The sequence below is a fragment of the Emydura macquarii genome, unplaced genomic scaffold (assembly GCF_026122565.2).
Source record: "Emydura macquarii macquarii isolate MOO-44397 ecotype Brisbane River unplaced genomic scaffold, CSIRO-AGI_Emac_v2 contig_1451, whole genome shotgun sequence".
Lineage (NCBI taxonomy): Eukaryota > Metazoa > Chordata > Testudines > Chelidae > Emydura > Emydura macquarii.
Window position 1 is genome coordinate 19,417,440 of NW_027131588.1, and position 17,163 is coordinate 19,434,602.

Here is a 17,163-nt window from a genome sequence, read left to right on the forward strand (position 1 = left end):
AGAGAAAGGAACAGGAGAAAAAAGCAGCTGTTGGTGAAATGGTTGGGGTGGCCCAATAAGTTTAACAGCTGCGTGGAAGCTTCTCAACTCTGTGACATTTAGACACAAAAGAAAATGATTACTCCTGCAAAGAGAGGGGAAAAAATGAGTGACAGCGGCTTTTACATCACTTGCCCAGCAACACCAGCTCTGGGGTTTTTCCCCAAAATACCAGCTCAACCTTTACCATACAGCTACTTAAGCCCTTGGATCTCCCAGGTTCCCAGGAGGTGGGGTTAGTGGAAATACAATACCCACACAGCTGGAACAGTATCAATCAAGGCACCTCTTTTAAAATCACCTTTGGAGATAAGAAATGGAGTTTCATCCTACGACGAGGTTATTACTCGTCCATACCCGAATTACTGGGTCATATGAACAATACCATGGCTCATCACCCTGGAGCGCCTGAGGTGGTCATGAACTAAGATCCTGTGGGTAGAAAAGTTAGACTTCAATCTACCGATGTTGCGGATACATTTTCTACTGGCGGGGAACTAGCTAATATTCTGGGTTTGTACACCAAAAGCGGTGTCCAAAAAATCCCCTTCTCGGCAGACATCACAGGAGGTTTCAACTCCTTATATCTGTTAACAGACATCACGGAATACCAGTTTGTCGGGGACTTCTCAGTTCCTCTGCATCCACGTCCGAGGAAGGAACGATGAGTTTGTCACCATCACCTTTGATAAACCGCATTACGTCCCGGTCAGTAAATGCCACATTGACACCATCACCATTGAAATAAAGAAAGACCAGAACAGACACGTCTCATTTTGCTTCGGCAAGGTGATCATCAAGCTGTGCCTGCGTTACCGGAGAGAGAGTGAGGTTTCTAAAAAGCAAAATGATATGGTGACCCTAAAAAATTGCAGCGAACCCACCATCTACAGCAACTATTACAAAGCCCAGGCTGGATATGCTTTTTGTGGAAACCAAGGGGCCCTCATGATATACGGGGCTGGCATGGGCAGAATATCCCCTAGCCTCTTGTGAAAAGCCGAACTGCTTTTGAGGAGGGGACTAGAGATTATTAAACCCTCATGTAAAAACCACCACTCAAAACATAGCTAGAGACATGGTAGACCATGTCTCCTGTGCTGTTCTGGAGCGGGTGGGAAATCCATCAGCACAGGAGGGATTGGGGCTGATGTACGTTACAAGGAGGAGGAGAAAGAGAAATGTGTTGTACCCGCATTGCACGGGTCCCCCAAAACCCTTTAAAAGAAAGGCTTTGACGTACAGGTTCGACTATAAGCGAAAGACCAAGGGGAAGCGTGGGAGAAACAGGGCAACCGAGTCAGAGGTCTTTGGTGTTTCTGGAGCTTGGTAGTCCCGCTCTGTTCCTGTTCTGGTAAAAATTGACTTATTTTCCCTTTATCCGAATCACTCTGCTTTATGTACATTAGGTACTTTTGAAGCACAGCGGCATATAGTTTAGCCTTTTTGTATTCGGCTAAGTCAATCCTTTGAAGAACGGACTTCATTTCAGCGTCCAGTAAGTGAGTCGCAGTCATTCTGATATTTTCCCCCGCCAGAGAGAGAGCCCTTCATTGCTCCAACGGGAGGCTAGGCACCAGGTACATTTTTCTGCATACTTCATCGATTAATCAAAAGCCCCGTTATCAGAGGGAGAGCAAAACTTAACAGAGGTCTGATAAACCCCCCGGACTGCTTCACTAGATGTTTCTTCCTTTAAAGGGAGACCCTTTTATTACAGTTTTTATAAACGCGCGTCTCTTTTTTCAGCACATGCATTTGATTCTGTATCAAAGGTATGTTTCCTTTTAAGGTATTGCGTGCTGTTTCTGAGATGGCTGCTACTAAATCGTCAGAGACTGAACAAAATATAGCATCCTTTGCTGCGGGGACAATTTGCTAAGTACATTTTAAAAGGACTAGGTTTCTTTTCATGCAGCTAGACATGTTTTCGGTCAGCAATCCCAGCTGCTAAAAAGGACCTGCTGATAATTCATCTCTTTTTATACCCGGCTGTTTTTCTTTTATAAACCACTGGCCAATCTGGAGGGAAAAGACTGGTCTTAGTCTATAAGCCTCTGATGTAGAAGCATTTAAATCCACCACGAGGCAGCCGTAAGGTCTTTCGGTAGCATCCTCAAAAGCTTTTAGAAAGAATTGCACCTTGCCGTGGTACATTTGCCGTGCGAGCGTAGTGATTTGTAATTTATCCCTGGTTTTTTTTTTAACAGAACCATATACTTTGTGTTTAGGTTAATCGTGTGACTCTTTTTTCCTTGACAAAATACGTTCTGAACTATATATATAATGCTCAGGTTCTGTGGTACTTGGGAAAGGCTTTCTCAATTTCATCACTTTCACAAGCAGAGTTCATCAGATCATCTACGATAATCATATTTACTTTATTGGTAGGAAACAACCAGTCATCATCAAAAGCATTGGGCAGCCTCTCCACGAAATTGATAAAGGGATATTTACCGAGCAGTTCTTTATACAGATGCTGCAAGCAACTGTAACACCACACAATGTTCTCAGGCATAACAGACAACTTTTGCTCGGCGTTATCCAACACATTTTTTATCAAGTAACTTTTTCCTTAGTTGCTAGGCCCCGCAAGAATTACAAAAATGGGGTTTTTCCACCGCATATCCATTTTCAAAAGCGGTAAGGCCGGGGTTTAGACTCCTCTCTGAGGACCCTCTTGTTGTAAATGACTTTCTGTATTTTCTTAAGTGTCTTTGTCTCTATTTTCCACTGATTTTTGTTCCTTACGATAAAAGGCTGCTGCAGGCACCTCTATTTCTTCTTTTGGGGGGGTGGTGTTCTCTCCCAGGTCCATGCTATAGTCCAGGACTAGATCTTTCAAACTGGCAAAGTTGATTTTTTCACAGTTTGCTATGTCCACGGTAGTCCCTTTGACTTACATACAGGCCTTTCCTCTCGACAGGTTGTACTTGAACATTTTCTGATCGGTTGACACAAATTCTGTGATGTTTTGATCTGGCAGGATCTCACTTGTGAGGTCCCCTAAATAACTCCCTAGAGGAGGGAGTTCCAGTCACCCTCCCTTTTCACAGATATCACTGAGTCTGTGTCCTGGGTACAGGCACCGCTCGTGCAGCCTGTCTAGCAAGTTATATAGTTCTAAGCAGGCATAAATGGTGGTGAAACTGGTTATGAAGATGTTGGTATTGCCGGAGACTGAGTAGCAGTCTTTTGCACGCTTCCAAGACACGCACGCTGTTTCATCATCGATAAACTCACAGGATGAAGCCTCGTAATTGGGGGAAACAGGTTCTGAAAGAGTTTGTCAGGATCTCTCACGATGCTGGTTTTGGGTAGGTTTTCTCTTTGCCCGAATTTACCCCACAGAGAATTTAAAAATAGTTTAGCATTCTGGTGCTTAGCAGGGTTCAACAGGCTCTCGTGATGGTGTAAACGCATGCCTTCTGTCTGCTAGAAATAATAAACATACTTGTTTTGTTTTTTCTTCATCTGTGCACCAGCCAGGATACCCCAAAGCCTCTGGTTTCTGACGAAGGTATAATTTTACGTCGCTTAGTATAATCTTCTTTTGAGCTGACCACCTCAATTTTTCGTGGAACTTTCAAAATCTGGAGCACACACATTATTGCATGGAAACTGGCTGCAGTGCTAAATCACTGACTTCAACTTGAAAGCAACTCAGCAATTTTCTGACTTAAAAAAAAAAAAAAAAAGTCAACTAGCCAAAACTCTACCTCTGATCTTAAAAGTTACAAATATCTGAGTCACTAGAATAGCTCATTAAATGTCCATGTATTGCTCAGGGTTGTAGCTGGCACCCTGCCAAGGCATCAAAGGAAAGACAAACGTATAGTTCCAAAATAGATGTCATAGAAATGTAGGGGTGGAAGGGCCCTCAAGAGATCATCTAGTCCAGCCCCCTGCGCTGAGGCAGGATTAAATATACTTACCATACTTGAAAGGTTTTTATCTTGTTCTTAAAAACCTCCATGGTTTTACCTTCCAAGACAAGGCAGGAATTTATGAATTACCCTAAGATTGAAAATAGCCAGGCATTATTGTGCCACCAAAAGAAAAACCATGAACAATTTTCTGTACTAAATTCAGACTTACAAAGCACTTGTTCACTGTAGACAAATCCCTGGTGAAATTCAGTGTCGCAGAATCAGCAGCAACCAGTATCATGGGTCTGTTGTCAACGGCTTTTTTCTTTTTTCTAGCGTTATTAACCAATCTGGGCCTGATCTAGTGACTACTGAAGTCAATGGGAGGCTTTTTCTCATTTTGAGTTTACACAGAGCTTTTGCTCTATCTAGCTTTCTAATTTATCTGGCTCTCATTGCTGTAGTCCCGGAGTGCCTCACAATCTTTAATGCATTTATCTGCACAATCTCTTTGTGCGCTGGGAAACTGAGGCACAGAGAGACTTAGGTCCACATCCTCAAAGGTGTTTGGGCACCTAACTTCCAATGGAGTTAGGTGCCTAAACACCTTTGGGCTCCGGGGCAAAGTGACTTGCCGAGGGTTGTACAGAATGTCTGTGGCAGAGCAGCGAAAACCCAAATTCCTGGCTAGTGCCCCGTCTGCAGGACCATCCTTGCTGACTCCCCTGTTCTAATCGGGAGGCCTTTAGATTGAAGCTGGCGCACAGCTTGGGACCCACCTTTGAGTCTGAGATGTTGAGAGAAGCGACCTGACCCATCCCACCCATTTCCATCTCTGACATCAGGAATACCCAATATGTTTTGTTGCCCAGAATTTTTATTCCTCCAGGCCTTTGCATTTAAAGTGGGAATCCTGCTGTCTAAAACCTGTCAGAAAGGTAATTTAAACAGAAGGGCTTTTTGTCATTATTTCTGGGCCTGTGGCTATGTTTCAGGTCGGTGGTTTCGTGTCCAAGGCATTCTACTGTGAAATACCTGCTCACCCACTTATTTGTCTCCTGCCTGACTATTGTCAGCTCCGGTGCCTGAATAAATCAACTCTGTCATATGCTTGATTTAGGGCATCTGTACTATTGGGCTCAAAAATCTGTCCCAGCATTGGATTTTCTTCAATGTTATTGCATGCAAGGTAAACAAGGGCCTATGAGATGGGAATTGAAGAGTATCAAATAGAATAGCCGCTGACAGCAATAAAAGGAAAGTCGCACTGCACAGGACGGCACCTGGTACACTTAGTGTTGGCTGGCTTCTGATAAAAGAGCAATTAGCAATTCTAAATCATAAACTGCCTCACCGCCAGCTAATCTTCATTATAAATCGAAAGCCTGAATACTACAACTGGCCCAGTTCCCTGGAGGCTGTACATTCAAAATCAACGGAGCCGAGTCAGTGTATAACTGAGGTACAGCTTTTTGTTTCGGCAACAAATTGACTTGAACATAACCTGGATATTGCTAGAGTCGAAGGGCCAGATCTTCAGCTGGTGTAGAGTAATCGCGATCAATGGAGCTATGTTGTTTCGCAGCAGCTGAGGCGCTCCCCCCCAAAGCAGTAGCTGGCTGATTTGTTGTTCCGTGGAAGATAAGGATATATATGCTGCATCAGTTTTTAGCAGTTTTCCTCCGTGGTGCTAGTCTGCTGTGGGGTTTTTCGATAGGTTAAGGTCGATTAATATACACTTATTGGTACAGTCAATCGTCAGGGTAAGCTTTTTGCCTGCCATCGACGTGGTCTAGATTTGTCAGTGCTGGATCTGGGCCCATGCGGGTTGTTTTTCAGAGGGCGTATCCCAAGGTTGAATACTGATTATCGCACTCAGAGCATGTTGGCTGTGGAATTGGGTGTGTTCCAGAATAAGGCAGTTGTGTGTGTGTGCTGGTGCTTTTCCATTTCTTGTTCTCCCCTCCTCCCTGCTTCTGCATTTCACTTCTCTCTGTTCCATACTCTTGCTCTTTCTGGTTCTCTCTCTCGGTTCCCCCCACCCCTTTATTTCTCATTCTTTCTCAAACACATTTCCCTCTTCCTTGTACCTAGTAGCTTCCCCGCTACTTCTGGTATCTGTACAACCTTCCACACAATTCATGTCCCTCCCATCTATTTCCCTGCCTGGGTTTCATCTTCCTAGTGCTAACCCTGTGGTTCCCATTCTCTCTGCACATTCAGCACAGGCTTCCCTCTAAGCTTACCCATGTCAAGCCCCAACTCTCTCCTCCCTGCTCATTTTCCCCTTCCAAGCCTCCTCCCCATTAGATTTCCCAGTCCAGATTTCCCCAGGCCCCTTGTCTTCGCCTTCCCTTTTCCCCCTCTCTCCAGAGCTGCAAGGCCCTTTTGGTTCACAATCAAGCAGGAGTCACTGCTGCTTCCCCTGGGCAGCGCCGGGGGCTTTGTGCAGTGATGCTGCAGAGGGAGTTGAGGCAGATGGGGAAGCAGCCTGTACGGGCTCAGGGCCTTGTCCTGCCGTCTTTATACACGCAAAGCGCAGCAGGCGCCAGCTAAGTTCTGCGTGACCTTTGTGTGCGCGCACACGGGTGGTGCAGTAACCGCCACGGAGCCAAGCGGAGCAGCGTCACTGCTGAGAAACTGTAAATGAGATACGCGGAGCCAACCCGCCGTGGCTTGGGCATCGCATCGCCCCAGACATGACAAAATACTGAGACACGGAGTAAAAACCGACGACATCGTGTGGAACGTGAGGCCAGGCAGGGGTTGTCCTACCTGTCTGTGGAGCACCCAGTATACTGTCGGCGCTCATGCGCGCCCGCAATTACAACTGAGAACGTTTTGTCCCACAGTGTCACTTTAAAATGGAATTTCCCACTTAAAATGGACTAATTTAGAGGTCGTTAGTTCCACCACATGGGGCCCCATCTGTATGCAAGAGTCCAACTTTCGGATTGGCTGATCAGTCCTTTATGCTGCCTAATTGCATTCAGTGATTCTTCACAATGGCTTTCACATCAAGGTTTGAGATGGCAACGGGTCCCAGTTAAATTAAATTAAAGCCTCTGAAGCATTGCATTTGCAGTAAATAAAGATAATATGGAAAAGAAACGCTGTTCCGCATGGCTTGTTAGATTCCATTAAGAAGCTGGCGGTAACGAAAAGAGGAAATTTACAGCTATCGTGAGGGAGAAAGGAGGGGACCTCTCTGAGCCCACTGAACTAGGGTGTACTGAGATGCTCAGATACGATCTCACAAGTTACCTGTTAGAGAACATCTTTCATCTGAGCTCCAAGAACTTAAAGTGGGTGTCACATTTACTGCACCCCAGAATGTGACAGTGGGTAAGTAACATTACATCTATTTTATAGATAGGAAAACTGAGGCACAGACTCACTCAAGGTCCACAGCAGGCTGCAGTAGAGAACCCAGGTTTCCTGACTCTCAGTCCAGTTTCCTATCCACAGGGTTACACTGCCTCTTTGCACCCCCATGCTTGCTATGTCACTCGTCCTCCTGGGCTTTGATCCTGAAAAAGTTTAAAAACGTGCCATGAGCCTCCAAGTTAAACCCACGTGTAAATCACTGCAGAATTGGGGCCTTGGATTGTAAGAGCTTTGGAGCGGGGATCATGTCTTTGTACGTGCGTAGCACCTAACACAATGGACTGCTGACCCTCTGAGACCTCCGGGTGCTACTGTGAATAGTAATTAGATATTACAGTGAGGCGTATGGTCTAGATGCCTGTTGAAACCTGGGGGTATTAAAGTAACATGCTTATGCATATCTGCTCGCAAAAAAATGTGTTATTTCATACAGAGGGGACTGGACAGATACCGGAACATACTTTTTCCCCTGCCTACACTAGGAAAAAATGTGTGTTTTTAAAAAACATGATAGGTAACACGTTTTAAAATCCAAATGTGGATAGGCCACGTTGTAGTTCTAACCTCTTTATTAACCACACCCTCTGGGGAAGTTTAATCGAGAGTCAAAATTTGCCCATCAAGCACAGCTCTGCTCCACTACTCAACTGCCCTCCAAGGGAAAGCATCTTCGCAGCCAACAGAGGAGACAAGAAAAAAGACTTTCCTATAAAACTTTATTCTGATACATAAAAAAAATTCTATACATTTGTTAGACTAAAATACAGTTTGCATCAGTATTCTGCCACAGTCAGTTTACACAGAAAATCTAAGATTAGATCAGTACGGTAAATTTCCCTTCCCTCCACCATTTACAATTTTCATTACAACACATTTCAGGTTCTCAGACAACAATAAACAGCGTCACGTTAACTAGTTTTATTCCAAAAGGCGGTGGCATTCCATTGGAAAGAGGCGCACTTCTTAGTAAATTGACCAGCAAGATTCAACATTGACTGCTAATGCACTCCATGGGTTTGATCCCTTTATTAGATGTATGTGTGATCGGGATGAAAAGCCTGAACCTGGACGAAGCAGTGGTAAAGACGGTAACAATGCCGTCCGTGAGTACGTCAGCCACGTTTGGTCTGTCAAACCAGTATTTCCAAACAGATTTTGACTGCTGCCTTTTCAGTGTCAAACACAGTTACTATCAGCGATACAAGCTAAAGAAAACAAAAATGATGCCGATTTGCTAGTAGAGGCTGCACTTCCTTTATTGCCTAAAAGACCGGAACAGAGGAAAACCAGGACCCAATGATTGGTATTATAATGGGACTGCCAAACTGTGCATATGCTTTCTGCACCACTATAAAGATCCTTTGGATTCTAGTCTGACCCCCTTTGTCAATGCCCTCCTGGCCTGTAGAAGTAGTAACATTCCATTGGTTGTTTTGTTCCAAGGGCCAACCAGTTTCTTTGCATAGCAGGGGCAGGCCTCTTGCACCATTGGGGGTGCTCACCAAAGAGTTAGTGGACAGCAAGCAGCTGAACGCTCAGCTGATGGCTGCCATCTGCTGCCAGTGTAGGATTCCTAAAGACACCCAGGGTCCAGGCTGCCCCCTCCAATGTAAGGTGGGAAGGTGGCACAGGCAGTGGCTGGCTGCTCTGTAGCTCCAAGTTAACCAGGGTGCATAGCATACACCAGTCAGGCTTTGAGGGAAGAACCTGGAGGGTATTTTGGAGAGGAAGGAGGTAGCTCAGTTGTGGATCTGGGCCAAATGTGGTTCTGATCCACTTCTGTTCTGGAGAAATTTCCCTTCCCAGCTACTTACTTTCTACCATCACTCTTTACTCCTGGGCCACATTCATGCTTGTTTTAAGCCCGGGGAAGTCTGGGGAGCAACATACGCAACCTGCATGTTGAGTGCAGGAGCTCACAGTGCTGTGGGCCAGATCCTCAGTTGCTGTAAATCACTCTCATGCCATTGTCTTTAGAGCTACAACCATTTACACCAGATCTGGCGGATCTGGCCCTGTAAGAATGAGTTTTAGAAAATGTAAGTGCAGTATTACTTTATAGAATGCCTCCCCTTTCTCCTTGCCTCACTCGCCCCTAAAATTGAACATCTACCAGTCATGTCTTGCTCACCTGCTGAAGATCAAGGTCATTACCTCCAGCCCTGTTGGAACAAGTAGACTCTCATTTATTGTGGCCAAAGGGTTGTGGTTGGGGGATGCTAGACTCCCATTTTAGACACTGAGCATGTCGGCAAAACCCACCTGCCAGCCAGTGATTCCCCATCTTTTTGGTGCAGGAAGGGAACATCTTGTGACAGGACATAACTGCGCTAGGGTGCATCTACATTTTTCTATCCATCCTCCTATCTCCTTTTTTCTAGGGCTTCCAGCTTGTAAAACAGATGAGCCATTTTAAGTCTAATTCATTGCCATATTTGGGGTTGGGAAGGAATTGTTCCCCAGCTCAGATTGGCAGAGACCCTGGGTGGGTTTTGGCCTTCCTCTGCGGCATGGGTCACTTTTGTCTGAACTAGAGTAAAGAGTGGATTTCCTTTAACCTGAAGTCTTCACATTGAGATTTGAGGACTTCAGTAACTCAGCCACAGCCTTAGTCTAATGAATGCACTACAAAGAGAACTTCCTTCAAAATGGCAGAAAGGAAACACCACTTCTTGTAAAACAAGAGCCACTCAGGTTTGTTTTACAATGTACCATGCACCGAGGAGAGAGCAGGTGTGGCTGGGCTTGTACAGGTCTCTTCCCATATCTATCTAAGGTGGTGGAGTAAGGGCCTACTTCTGCTCACGTTACATGCAGGGGTGAAACTCCCCTTGACTTCAGCTGTTGACAACCCTTTTAGTAACTCCGGTGTGACAGGCACAGGAGGACTTGCTGGCTCCTAGCAAACAAAGTGTGAAGGGCAGCTCAACTTTCCCCCTCCCTTTACACAGATGTTCCAGGGCAGGACAGGTGGAAGCTTCCTTTTATTCTGCTCATGTTAACTTGCACTGCTTTGTTATGAATATTACTCCAAGGGGAAGAGACCTTGTTGATTGCCTCTGTGGTCTTTTTCTGCTGAGTAGTTCCCCCAACTTACACCTGGGCTCACACTCTCCTGGTAAAGATCTACCCAACAACAACATTATAGTAAGAAGTATTTTTGCATTAACGAGCAAAAACTTTCAAGAGGCTAACAGAGTGAGGTGTCCAACTCCCTCTGAATTTCAATGGGAGGTGCATTCCTAAACTCTTCTGAAAATCTCGGCATAACACAATTTTACCTGCTAAGACACCCAGTGTCTCATCTTGTGTACCCCCCTAGAAGAGATTCAGGCATGCTGTTCTAGGGGTCACAGTGATTCCTTTAACTGCTGCAGAGAAAATAGAGAACCCTTAAAGTAGTTTTAAATTGTCTGCTGCTCGCCATTTAATCTGCTTCTGTCTTCCATCAAATACTTCAGAGGTCAAAGCAGTCTCTGCGTTTATTGAAAGCATTGCAGTTGAGTTTTCACGCCTGTTAGTGGTTCTGCTGTAAATGCTTGCAGCCATCTTAGTTCTTTGTTAAGGTCTGTCCAATATGTCTGCAGAAACTACCAAAGGATCAAATCCTGCTTGATTTATTCGAACAACATCAATTGGAACCAATTTCAGCATTAAGACAAAAGGTTTTGATTCCATAGTATTTGGTAGTTTGTTTTTTTAATAGAATTTCTACCGACTATTTTTATAGATTTTGGCTGATTCTCTATGGAAATTCCAGACAATCTTCTGTTCTAATTCCACTGAAATTTCCTATAGAGAACAGCTATATGCAGAGCATTGTAATTTGCAGGTTTTCCCCTTTGTTCAAAAGCTATTTCATTCTCTAAAGAGAATGCTAACTGCCTAGATCCATTGAAAAATAAATTGAGTAATAGTTTGATGTTAATTGAAGAGTATTTTCATGATCTTAGGAGGTCACTGAAAATAGCTTTGGCTTGGTGGTATACTCTCGCCATGTTTAAGCTAAACTTTGCAGCACGGTGCTAGACCAATGGTTCTCAATGTTTTTCATAACACACTGCAGACTACAGCAAAAAAGTTGAGACCCCACCTCGATCTACCCATAAAGGAAAGCAGCTTTGAGAACCCAGGTGCTAGAAAGCACAGATTTACTAGTCTCTGCCCATTGGGCAATAATAAACAGTAAGTGTCAACAAATAGGTTAAGAATGTGACTTAACCTGATGGCTTTGTTATGAATGTGCGCACGATGGTTCAAGCAAAGCCGCTGGTTTTACAGCTAGGTTTGGGACCGTTGCATTAAAAAACTAGTCTTTGTTCAGTCATAATGTAGCTCAGGGCCTATTAATAACAAACGCTTTATGAAACTGATGCTTAGATTTAGGAAAATAGTGACTGTATAATCACAGGCCAAGATTTTCAAAACTGGGTGCTTCAAGACAGGGACCCACTCTTAAATTTGGTCCACAGTACTTCTTAAATGACTATTATTCAATACAATACAGAATGATCGCTGTTTGCTGATTATATACTATACAAAAGTCTGCTATATGCATTTTATGCTGAATCTACAACATACATTCATAGAATACATTTTAACTGCTCAGAGCAAACCATTAAAGTGCATGTCATGAGGGCACATTAAAAAGAAGCAAGTCCTGGCAGATCAGTTGGTAGAACATTTGTCTCAGCTGGGACTTTGCTCTCTACCATTCTACACTGGGAGACCCACAGCCACTGTGCATGGCAGAAAAGGGGGCCTCTGATAGCAAGGGAGTTGTTTATTGTGGGGAAAGCTCTTTCAAAAGAAAGCTATCACCAGCAGAGGGAGTTACACACAAACTATTGGGGGAGCCCTAGATTAGCTGCTGAGTTAATGGGGCCCATAACTGAATTCTCCAGGTTGCACTGAGCCCCACTTAGATGCCTCTCTTCTTGGTCACACTTTAACAAGAAGAATCTCGAGCTACAGAGCCAAATGGAAACTGTGCATAAAAGACAGCCCTGCCAAGTGGCGCACTCGGGGTTGAATGCAACCCCAGGAATCAAACTAAGAGCGGGGGAGGAGGGTAATGCATCTTGGGTTGTTCACTTCACACACTTCAAGGCTAGTTGTGGAGCCGCGCTGAGATCTCAGAGGTGGCGGTATGTCCTCCCAGACACGGCGAGTGCAAGGACTGCAACTGCTGTGGGGAAGAGGGGATGGTCTCGGACAGGAGATAAATGGCTCAGAACAAAGGGGTGGGGAAGCACCTTAATCACCCATTCAGTCCAGGTGATCTCCTGAATCACTGCCTTGGGGAGGCGAGGATACCTTGGCACATGCTGAGGTCAGTGGGGCAAAGGGGATCTGGCGCTCAGCTGCCTGGTGCCCCTCTGCTGAAAGAGAAATATAGAAATGAGAGCTTTTCCACAAGTGACTAAGTGTGTTCTCCCTACTGCTGGCACATTGTCCCCTAAGAACAGGGAGAGGCAAGAGGGGCTGGACATTGCTCAGCCTCCACCTAAGATGTAGTGGGGGACACTCCTTGTCTTTCAAGCCCAAGCGACCAAAGCTATGAGGAGTATGTTGCATAAAATGCTACCCTCCAAAGGCAATGTCATTCACCCATGCTATGATTCTAAGCTGACCTGGGTGGATCTCTAACACTTCTTGCTTAGGCAGAGTTTTAAAGCTTCAGGGGGCATCCTAAGGAGATGGCTTCCGCACCTGTATCCTTCGCAGCCACCGCGTCACCAGTAAGTGTGGCCCAGTGTCGGATGGCCTGGGCAACCTCCCACAAAGCATCACTAGCCTTGATAACCAGATGGGAAGAAGTGTCTAAATCCTTTATCACTGGCAGGACCCAGTGTCTGAGCTGCCATGTGTAGATTTTACTGCAGGAGAAATCACAATCCTACTACCCTCATTATCAGGATAAGCTACGAGTGTCTAAAACTTGCTCTGCAAGCAACTTTCTTTAGAGGCCTCTTTTCACACACAAAAGAGGGATTATGAAGGAAGAGTGCAGCTTGTCATGTACTGCAAAAGGAAGTTTCAAAGAGCTCCAACACACTGAAGTGCCACTAGAAAGCCTGCATGGGAATGGAATGCATTTGAACAGCCAGGGCAATTATGGTAGTTTAATAAGGCATGACCTTACTTTGTAACTGAAAAGCTATGTGTGCTGTACATACACTAAAGAATGGTACACTTGAATTAAAGAACTTTATAATGGTATATAATTTGAAAATTACAGCTATCCATAGAAAAGTGTTGTCCATAACTTCTACACGCTGTGATAATAAAACCAATTTATTTGTAAAACAGGCCCTGTTATAAAAATGGCGCACAGGCAAGTTATACAAAAATACAAAATTTGTTTCTGATTACAGTTCCAGTTGTAAGTTAACTGATCACCATCCCCCCACCGCTTCCAGTGAGCAGAGAACCCAAAATTGCAGAACTTATCGTGGCAGAAATGACTGTAGGTCATCCTAGTGAGCAGAATCCACAGCTGCCGTCTGAGCACGTCAAATGATGTCTTCAGAAACGGGTGTAAACTGCAGTGTCTGTGGAGCAGCGAGGTACATGACAAATCCTCTTCTTAGCTTTGGCATCCGGCTTCTATGATCCTGCCGAGCCAGTACGTATCTTGCTGCCAAACCCCACCGATCTATGCAAGTATTTTGAGCGTCCAAACTCCGGAGCTGTAGCTGAGCCATTGCACTTCTGGCCACTGATGCAGTAGAAACTCCTTCCTTGCACAAATTAAAGGCTGCTCTAATGTCTCCTAGACATCCTGACAGTTGTATGTAATTTACATTGGGAGACCTAACCAGTGCTCCAATTAAAATCCCAGACTAAAGCCCTGATCCAGTTAATGCTTACACAGGTGCATAACTTTCCTTACATGAGCAATCCTGTTGAAGTCAATGGAACTACTTCCTTGAATAAAGCTAATCAGCTGCATAAGTGTTTTCGGGATCAGAGCCTAAGCCAGTTTTTTCCCCGACAAACAGCTACAGTTTATTTATATTCATACCGTTTGCTTTGTGTTATGAAAAGGGCAAATCCTTTTATTGATCCTGATTTTTATTGCAAGAAGTCTGAAAAAATAAGTATCAAATGACTTATAGAAACAAAACCAATGTAGTTAGCTACCACTGGAACTGTTAAGAGCACTCATTAATTAAAAAAATACAGGGTGCCTTTACCTTCAGCAGGAGTTTAAAGGTCTGATCCTTTGAAAGGAAGCACATAAGCGAACAGTTGCTGATAAAACCCTGGTAGCATTAATTCTATGCTTCTCCACACATCCCTCTTTAATCCACTTGCAAAACTAAGCTGGAAAAGCTGCTCTCTTTCAGATTTTCTTGTATGGAGTGAACAAACCATTGAGGCATTATTTATTCTTACAGAGCTTGTATTTAGTGCAATAAGTTTAAAAATTCTGCTCTGAAATATTAACTTTACATTAACAAAAATAGTTTTCTTAAAAAATTGTAACAAAAAGGAGTATATAGCATGAACAGATCATGAATTCTTAGCAAATACACTAAGCATTTACCATTACAATAAGCTGAACAATGGAATATTAGCATTCATATCTGGTAAGCTTCAGGAATGAAAATTTTTAAACACTCAGGAATAAAAATGAACAAGTTGTCTTACGGTTAGTGGATAACTTTAGATACCTCGGCAGTGTCATTTCCACAGAAATGTTCATCTGCCCTTTTCTGTTTTACCCACCCGCTACAGTACATACAAATATGAATGAGACAACAGCCAAGGCATGGCCATTTACATTTACACTTCCCAAATCTCTCTGGAGTTAAATAAAAACAACTTACAATACTCTTTGTACAGTTGTACAGTTTGTTTCTCTCCCAACGTCCAGCATCCTTCTATCTAGTCATGAATGAATCATGAGGAGTATGGCTAAGGCTGACTTTTAATGATCAGTTTGTTCAACAGCTCGTTTGGAGAATCCATACCCTTCAAAGGAGCATTGCTGAAGTGCAAAGGAGGCTACTGAACTCAAAGGGAAAAATAAAGTAAAATGGAAAACAGTTGCATATAAAACTCATCCTTTCCCATTTTCTAGTTTATCTTTCATAGAAATGCAGGGGCTCCCGTAACATCTAAATACCTGAGGAGTTGGTTATTTTTATATCTGAAATTTATAAAGAAAACTGAATGTATAACCCCTCTGGGCCCATTAGGGCTGGCGGGTAAAATGACTGACTACAAATGAATTATAATTATGACTTTCATAGAAACTTTTTTTAAAAGACCAAAAACTGTAATTGTTTTTTAAATCTGAAGCATTTCCCCAGAGGTCACTGATGTATTTGAGTTTAATGTAAAATCCTAAATGAGCTGATTTAAACATAATTCTTGGTTACATTTTAATTTTGAGGGACACCTGATAAATCTGATACTTTAATCAACTGCCTTGATTTAAGTTTTTTTTTTTTAAATAACTGATTCCTCCTCTAGATTATCTCTTAGTCAGATAAGAATCTTAACATTTCCATGACCACAATGATTAAAAAAAGGAACAATGATAAAGTTGCTTGTAAAAGCCACCCGTATGAAAAGAGTACATGTTTCACAAAAATAATCATTAAAAATATTAAATCCCTGTTCCTTTTCTGATTTTGGCTGCTTATTTATATATATTGTTTTGGAATGTCAATGGGTTCCATAATGGCTGGCTAGTTTCAAGATGAACTTGCTCCAGAGGCCTAGAAAACAAAGTCATACAGTACAATCTTAGACAAACGTCAAAGGACAACGGAAGAAATTGATCCAAAAGGATCACTGCAAATAGTAAAGCTTGAAAAACCTTGTTCTTGAACCTAGGCAGTCTCTTCAGAAATGAGAACTCCTGAATGTTTCCACTCAAATTATTAAAAAGTGTAATTCTAGGTAGCCATTAAAATTTCTGAACTAATTCTCCACTCTCTCTCTCTCGAGACATCCCTCTACTTTATAAATGAGGGAATGATGCAAAGTAGCGAAGGTCCAAACTCCAAAAGTGACCTTTAATTTTTGGGTATTCAATTTTAGGAACAAAGGAAATGCTGGGCTAGATCAGAACTATCGTCCATCTCGTCTAGTACCCTCTCTAACAGTGGCCTTCAGAGACATGTTCAACAAACTTCACAGTAGGCAAATGTGTGATAATCTGCCCCCCCGTGAGGGTTTTATCCTAATCTATAATAGTTTGAGTTTGGCTTCAACCCTGACGCATGAGGTTTTTGATCCTTTCCAAAATGTCACCATTAACTATTGGAGCTCTAGATGTTCTTGTTATCCATATTAGTTTTCAATTTCTATTTTAGAAAGCAAGAGCCTTATTTTCAGGACTCCCTGCAGCTGAGATTGGGCACTCAAAAACTGGAAGCCACTTCAGAAAATAATGGCCCTATGATTGCCCAAGGCAACAAAGTTAGTATCAGAACTGGAAAGACAATGTAGGAGTTCCTGTGTTCCGCTCACATCATCTCTCTAGCAATCCTATTGAAGGGACTAAAAGATAAATTTTAAAACTTGAGTGCCTAAAGTTAAGTTCCTAAACAAGAGGCCTGACTTTCAAGGGTGTAGCTTCCTCTGAAGGCTGTGTCAGGGTGGATGCTCAGCCTGTCTTTTCACAAGGGCTACTTATGGAGGTACCCAAATATGGTTGAGGAACCACGCTCTAAGCAACCAAATCTGAAAGTGCTTTAGTATCTCAGACCAGCAGTGTTCACTAGGTATAAGGTGGACATTATTAGGTCACTAATTGATCTAAACCAGTATTCTGAATGGGGAGTTAAGTAAAAAACTTTAGGTTAGGACTTTCAAGGCTGCCTAGAGGATTCGGACACCTAATTCCCAA

The 17,163-nt window shown here is 43.3% G+C and overlaps 1 protein-coding gene across 2 annotated transcripts in view; it reads right to left on the bottom strand.

The window, feature by feature from the left end:
- Positions 1-7,994: 7,994 nt before the first annotated feature.
- Positions 7,995-17,163, bottom strand: part of SLC44A1 (solute carrier family 44 member 1) — an 85,328-nt gene continuing 76,159 nt past the window's right edge. For both annotated transcript variants that reach the window (XR_010920769.1, XM_067553288.1), the window contains exon 16: positions 7,995-16,027. Coding sequence is in view for 1 of the 2 variants with exons in the window: in XM_067553288.1 (XP_067409389.1) it covers positions 16,004-16,027 (24 nt within the window). In the remaining variant the exon portion in view is untranslated. The remainder of the gene's footprint in view (positions 16,028-17,163) is intronic.